We start from the raw sequence: 7081 nt of genomic DNA, 5'->3' as shown, positions 1-7081 counted from the left end.
AATGTTAATGAATTCAGATTTTAAAGCAGGTTTAAAGTGTCATTATTCAATTAAAAATTACTGAGGTATATCTGAATTTTCATATAATTATTACAAAAGAGTATTAGACTAATTAAATTACTCAGTGATGGGATAGATGAGTGTTTCTCAAAAGTAATATTGATTTATTATTAAATGTTCATTTAGTAGAGGTATTAGGTAAACAAGAGTATTTTTTATGTTATTTTTTCTCTATAATTGGGAATTTAAGCTAATAATTTTTCTTAAAATAATACTGAATCCATTTACAGATTATTTATATGTATTTTTTTTTTATTTACATGGTTTAATACCACAAAAGTTGAATAAACTAAAAAGGATATCACTGAATTTGAAATAAGAAGAGACATAGGAGAAAAGAAAAATGGGAATGAATAATGAAAACAACAAAAGTGAAATAATGAAAATGAATAATAGAGAGATGAGGTTATTGGAGAAGCGAAAGGGGTGTAACTGGAAAGTAAGAAAAAGCGTAAGAGTGCCAGCTATTTCCAACAGCAAATGTGGCCCGTGGATGCGATATTCGAAACGGACGGTCAGGATCCGAGGACGTGCAATTTGCTCTTCATTTGAGGCGAATTTCATTTGACCACACCTTCCTTTTTTAAACCACAGGGCGGGTACCTCAGCCACACACATACACAAATTTCACAAACTTCGAAAAAACACGACACACTCTCATACACACACGTTGTCGCACACACATTCCTTCTTTTCGCAGGTACCGCCACGTTCTCTCTTGCTCTTGCGTTCACCCGATAAGAACAACCATCCGCCGATTAACGCAATTTTTGTGTGTTTTTGCAGCAACAAGCATCCTCACCTTAAACGACAATGGCCGATGCCGAGGATATTCAACCTCTCGTTTGCGATAATGGAACCGGAATGGTCAAGGTATGGTAAATGAGATCATAGTTTGTTTTTTGCTACTTTAACTTATACCGGTTTTTATAGATGGTTTATTGAAATGGAAACCTAACCGATCATCTTTGGTGTGGTCTTATTCGATCATTTTCTTCATAACTAAACTTGAAATCGAGATCGGAACTCAGTTTCGCTTAGATCAACGGAATGCTGTTGAGGATCTGTTAGAAAATTCAATTTTCTTTATTAACCACGTGAATGTTGTTGAAATTTGTCTGATAGGCTGGTTTTGCCGGAGATGATGCTCCGAGGGCGGTGTTCCCTAGCATTGTGGGGCGTCCACGTCACACTGGGGTGATGGTTGGGATGGGACAGAAGGATGCGTATGTTGGGGACGAGGCTCAATCGAAGAGGGGTATTTTGACTCTGAAATACCCTATTGAGCATGGGATTGTGAGTAATTGGGACGACATGGAGAAGATCTGGCATCACACTTTCTACAATGAGCTTCGTGTGGCTCCTGAAGAACACCCTGTGCTTCTTACCGAGGCACCGCTTAATCCTAAGGCTAATCGTGAGAAAATGACTCAGATCATGTTTGAGACCTTCAACACTCCTGCTATGTATGTCGCCATCCAAGCTGTGCTTTCCCTTTATGCTAGTGGCCGTACAACTGGTAACCGATCTTCATCCACCTTTCTTGATTCTTGTTTATTTGGTATAACATGCATGTCCTGGTTGTAAGCTTTGTAGATATGATGTGAAACTGTTGATCTGTCTTTGTCATCTAACTTGGTGTCTTGTAAGTCACCGATCATGTGTTTCTCTCAATTGAAATGGCTTGCATGTGCTCCAAACCTATCTGAACTGGGTCCGTGGGTCTTTGCATGTTAGTTTAAGCTTTGGATTTTTCGGATCATGACATGGTACCAAATTGATCCCTACTTTTTTATTACGCCGCTAAGAAAAGAGATCAGTTACATGAATCACACTATCATTAAACTAAACCGAAGTTGCAAGGATTCCTTGTTGTTCTACTAAAATAAAAATCAATACGAGTTAACCCTTGAAGCCTAAAAGAGTTTCGATTGTTGTATCATGAATGTTTAATGAGATTTGGAAGTCTAGCAGCCACTTAATGACAAGACTTGGTATTGAATGAAGTGAGTTAATGCGGTTTTTCTATGATGTTTGTGTAGGTATTGTTCTGGACTCCGGAGATGGTGTCAGTCACACGGTTCCTATTTACGAAGGCTATGCCCTTCCGCATGCAATCTTGCGTTTGGACCTTGCAGGGCGTGATCTCACTGATGCCCTTATGAAAATCCTGACTGAGCGTGGTTACTCTTTCACCACATCTGCAGAGCGGGAAATTGTGAGGGACATGAAGGAGAAACTGGCCTATATTGCTCTTGATTACGAGCAGGAATTGGAAACTGCCAAGACTAGCTCAGCCGTTGAAAAGAGCTATGAGCTTCCTGATGGGCAGGTGATCACTATTGGTGCTGAGCGATTCCGGTGCCCTGAAGTTCTGTTCCAGCCATCCATGATTGGGATGGAATCTCCTGGCATCCACGAGACAACATATAACTCTATCATGAAGTGTGATGTCGACATTAGGAAGGATCTATATGGTAACATTGTCTTGAGTGGTGGTTCCACAATGTTCCCAGGCATTGCTGATAGGATGAGCAAGGAGATTACAGCATTGGCACCAAGTAGCATGAAAATTAAGGTTGTCGCACCACCAGAGAGGAAATACAGTGTCTGGATTGGAGGCTCCATCTTGGCTTCCCTCAGCACCTTCCAACAGGTAAATTGCATGCATGACCATAATTGCACGGGTGAAGTTGTTGAATTTGGAATGTCAATACAGCAAATAACTTGGGAAATTGTATTTGAATTATAAGTAGGAAGTTTAATAAGATAAGTATTATCAGAAAATGGGAGGAAATATCAAACATGATACTTAGCTAGATCAAGGGGATAAGATTAGTTTAAAGTACATTCTTTTTCGTTGTGCTTGTTTTGTTTGGAAACAGAGTAAGTACCTTCTGAAGCCAACTCAAACCATTGAAACAAGCAAATTTAGTCTACTCCTTTTTTATGTTTTCTCTCCCATGTGCAGATGTGGATTGCGAAGGCTGAGTATGATGAATCTGGACCATCAATCGTACACAGGAAATGCTTCTAAGTTATAATCATGGAGTATGAAAGCTGGACCAGGGAAATTACTATTTATACGAATACTACAAAAATACCATCAAGTGGTTGAGGACTTGCATTTCCTACTCTTTACCATTCCTTTTATCATGTTTTTGTGTTTTCCTTTCTTTGATATGTTGAGATAAGAGCATGAAGGCTGGCAAGATATGTAAGATTCAAATTTTTCCCCGTTTTGTTGTAGTAGAAGAGATGTGCATTGTTACCGATTTGGTTTGGTTGAATCGACAAATTCTTTTTATGAAGTATTCTGATTAAAGCAGTGGTATGGCACTTGCTTGATTTATAATTCTCTGCAACCAAAATGTCGTTGTTGATCTCAGTCTGCCATCTTTTATCAAGACATTTTATGTTTATCTCACGCTTCATCTGTCAATTTGCCAGCTTGGTTTTACTTGTTCCCTATGGATCCATATCAGTTTGTTAGAATTATGCTGGTGTACTATTTAGCGTAAGAAACGACTGGACTTCATTTTTTTCAATCAAAATGAAGTGCAGTCGTTTCTGCTTTATCACAATAGTGTGTCCCAGTTGAACTTCATTTGAGAAAAATTTGGAAACCCTAATTCAAATTATCTCCTTTAGTACGTTAAACAGAAAAAAACAAATAAGTTGAATCCATTTTGTCGTTCTTGTTTTTATTTTAGTTCTGAATATTAACGAAATATCCAGTGAATGCACTCTCAAAGGAGGACGTGTAAGCTTCTACTGATGGTGTGCACTTTAGATCGGGTAGCTTCTTATGGAGAACATGTCCTTTACATTATAAAACTGTTGAGAAAATTGTTTTATTTTTAAAATATAATATAATGTATCTTTTCCGGATAGTTATGTACGTAGAGATGAATATTTACGTTAGTGTCTTTTGAGTATTTCAAAATGGGTATCAAGTTTTACTTTTTTCTTCATTCCACACTCTGTTTTTCGTACTTTATTTTCACTTTAACTTAAAAGTTTGTAAATTTTTTAACTTTATTACTTTAGCCAGCTTTAGTGTGCTTGAAATTTGAAAACTGAGTGGTTATTGCATGCATTCCTGTGATTCTTTGAAATTTCTTTCTATCGGAACCAAAGAATAATCCCCTTTCTTTCTATCCATGACTATTACAAGAAAAAATATTTTCTACACTTCTACTTTACATGGCCATAATTCCATTATGACAGGATTTAATCAACATTTTAATCCATAAAATGTAATTTTCTCATTTGATTCTTCTTTTTTCATGTTTTCAAAGAAGCTATTCATAAAATATATTTCTTCATTAAATTATTCGTTTTGTTTGTATTTTTTCAATTCAAGCCCTCTGAATAGTTCAAAATGAAGAGAAAACTCACATTATATAGAATAAAAGTAGAACTCTTATTAGAAAAGTCCGTAGTGTTTAATAAATCAAGTGAGAAATGAAAAATGAATAGAGATCATTCGCCAAAGGGATCGTTTAAAAACTAAAAGGAGACCAAATTAAAAAGTACAGAATTGATTTAAGCCAAAAGATCTCTTTTTCTTTAGGTTGATATTGCAAGAAATTCTTTTAGCAAAAAGAATTAAAAAGAAAAAAATTCAATAAATGAAACAGTAGTGCATTATTACTTTCATAATTAACCATCACTTGCTTTTTTTAATTATCCCGTTTAAATGTAATGAAACCTAGGGAGTGGAGCATGCTTGATTCCCAAACTGCAAATAACAGTGTTCCTAATTAGAGTTATGCAGCTCCAAACAGAAAACGCCTTCTAAATTCAATTTCAGCTTTAGTTATGACCAGCAAATGAGTTTCAGAAACAGAAAGTACACTTTTAAAGTGAGGCTAAGAGTAGAAGAACCTTGATATGACAACAACAGTATGCTGCAAAACTGTGTCTAAGTGTATTGTTATTGATTCTTGTTTTTGTTTTGAACCAGAATCAACTTTATTTGTTACGGTTGTAGAAAGAATAATCCTTGTATCACGTCAAACCGTGTAGACTTTGAAATTCTGATACTCCAGCTTCGTCTTCGAACGCTCTTAGGGACAACTGTTGCACAGTGAAACGTGAGGGACCGTCGAGGAAGACAACAACCACAGTAATGTCATCATGATAAACCCGTCTGCTCCCTCTCTGCAAGTTCCGAAGCGCTCTATATTCCATATTCGCTCTTTTAGCTGCCGACTGTACAGCAGCCTTAATAAGTCTTCTTGCAATCCCCTGGAGCATAAGAATCAAGTTAGACCATTTTCATTTATACATGTTGATTCAAATGAAGGACAAGTAAAAATAAAACATACTCTTCGAGGATTCAAGTGAACAATCTCAGCTGCTTGCTGATTTGTCAAGTGTTCCCAAAGTCCATCCGATGCAAATATAAGAAATTTGTCATCGGATGTCAAAACTCGTGTATTTAGAGTTGGTTCTGCAGACAGCACAGGTACAGTGAGAGGTGGCTTCATATAAGTTGGATTCTTCAGATACGCATCTCCTATGGTTCTGGATACCTGATAGCAGTTTCAAACGTCACATGAACAAAAACATATGAAACAAAATATAGTGATTGTAACAGAATCTGCTGCATTTGATACAATACAACATTTAGTTTTGCAATTCACAAATCAATATGTACTGAAAACCCGTTGTGAAGGTAAAAGCAAAAGAAAACCTGGATGATGCCTTTAACACGCCATGCTCCACGTTCTAAGACTACAATATCTGGATCATTGGGATGCTTAGCCCTAAGTTCTTGTCTAATTTCCTCCCTGATGCAATTATGTTCTGTTGTCAACTGTTGAGTAGTGATGCTTCTACATGTACTTAAAGTTCCAACAATGGCACGAGAGTCTCCAAGATTGGAGATATATAGGACTCCTTCCCAGATAACACCAACCAGACAACAGGAACCTACAGTTGCCAAATTGTTCTGTAACTCATAACCCCTCTGAACAAGTAACATAAAACCATCCTCTGTCATAGCAAAAGCTTCCCTCAAAGTTTCTTCGTCTATAGTTCCCTGATTCCTAGCAACGTCTGTAATCAGGTTCCACATAAAACTTCCATAATTGCTTAAACCAATGAAGTATCAACACCACACAAAATTTATAATTTACATGTCTCTGTATAAACACCAGTTTACCAATTACTTTTATTATCTTAAGTGCACCCTGTTTCCATATCCCATACACAATTATAAATATACACAAGTATAGCATAATCAGTGCATATACTATCACCAGTGGTTCTTTAGATTTCAAGAAGTAAAAAAAAGAAAGCATCAGAAGGTAAATTGAACTTCATGCAACAGCAAAAACACTCCATGAAAATCAAGAACAATGAAACCAAAACCCTCCCAATATAAGCCAAGAAACACTTCAAATAACAACGTGTAAAATAGTAAATAACAACACACAGCATCCAAAAAAATTTCAAGAACAAAAGCAACAAGACTCACTCATTAAATTGTTGAAGAGACGAGCTTTAATAAAACGGGAACAATCATCACCACCGTGACCATCATAAACCCCAACAAATAACGCATTAGAGCCAATCTCAACTTGGCTATGATCTTCAATTTCCTGATTGGCCTGACATGCAGCAAAGGAAAATTCACCACGAGAATGTCTCCGAATATCTTTACACCATAGAAGCTCATCATCATCATCATCACTGCTCACGATGGCATGAGGCCTAAAAGGCTTTATGCAAGAAGTAACTATACATGAAAGCCACGGAGGCACCGGCATTTTTTCTTAAATCTATAAGTGAAGCAAGAATGGGTGAAGCATGAGAAACAAGAATTAAAGACGAAAGAAAGAAAGAATAAAGAATGCCAAGATCACCTAATTGGACTAACCTCTCTTTGTCAGCTCAGAGAACTTCCAATGAAAACTGAAATTCCAAAGCAAGAATGAAAGAATTGTAAAAGATAGAGTGTTTGTGAAAGAAATGATGGAATTAGAGAAGAAACTACTGTTCTTTTATAGAG

The 7081-nt window shown here is 36.7% G+C and overlaps 2 protein-coding genes across 2 annotated transcripts; one reads left to right on the top strand and one right to left on the bottom strand.

Annotated features, from left to right (window-relative positions):
* The first annotated feature begins 606 nt into the window (after positions 1-606).
* Positions 607-3371, top strand: LOC124830461 (actin-3). The gene is made up of 5 exons (XM_047304181.2): positions 607-760; positions 847-933; positions 1186-1579; positions 2103-2716; positions 3032-3371. Exons 2-5 carry the CDS (start codon positions 874-876, stop codon positions 3095-3097), a joined length of 1134 nt encoding a protein of 377 aa, XP_047160137.1. The 5' UTR covers positions 607-760; positions 847-873; the 3' UTR covers positions 3098-3371.
* A 1482-nt stretch (positions 3372-4853) lies between these two features.
* On the bottom strand, positions 4854-6839 carry LOC148206423 (putative protein phosphatase 2C 43). The gene is made up of 4 exons (XM_088104291.1): positions 6548-6839; positions 5762-6126; positions 5394-5600; positions 4854-5313 (listed from the first exon to the last, which is right to left on the bottom strand). The coding sequence occupies exons 1-4, from the start codon at positions 6837-6839 to the stop codon at positions 5074-5076; spliced, it is 1104 nt and encodes a 367-aa protein (XP_087960417.1). The 3' UTR covers positions 4854-5073.
* Between the last annotated feature and the right edge of the window lie 242 nt (positions 6840-7081).

The sequence above is a fragment of the Vigna umbellata genome, chromosome 1 (genome assembly GCF_029865625.1).
Source record: "Vigna umbellata cultivar VRB3 chromosome 1, Vumbellata_1.0, whole genome shotgun sequence".
Taxonomy (NCBI): Eukaryota; Viridiplantae; Streptophyta; class Magnoliopsida; order Fabales; family Fabaceae; genus Vigna; species Vigna umbellata.
This window is presented reverse-complemented; position numbering and strand designations above follow the sequence as displayed.

Coding starts and splice junctions, on each gene's coding strand:
- LOC124830461 (XM_047304181.2), top strand. CDS start 874: ATGGCCGATGCCGAGGATATTCAACCTCTCGTTTGCGATAATGGAACC. Junction 1,580..2,102: donor TGCTAGTGGCCGTACAACTG/GTAACCGATCTT, acceptor ATGTTTGTGTAG/GTATTGTTCTGGACTCCGGA. Junction 2,717..3,031: donor CCCTCAGCACCTTCCAACAG/GTAAATTGCATG, acceptor TCCCATGTGCAG/ATGTGGATTGCGAAGGCTGA.
- LOC148206423 (XM_088104291.1), bottom strand. CDS start 6,839: ATGCCGGTGCCTCCGTGGCTTTCATGTATAGTTACTTCTTGCATAAAG. Junction 6,127..6,547: donor TCTCTTCAACAATTTAATGA/GTGAGTCTTGTT, acceptor ACCTGATTACAG/ACGTTGCTAGGAATCAGGGA. Junction 5,601..5,761: donor GTGTTAAAGGCATCATCCAG/GTTTTCTTTTGC, acceptor AACTGCTATCAG/GTATCCAGAACCATAGGAGA.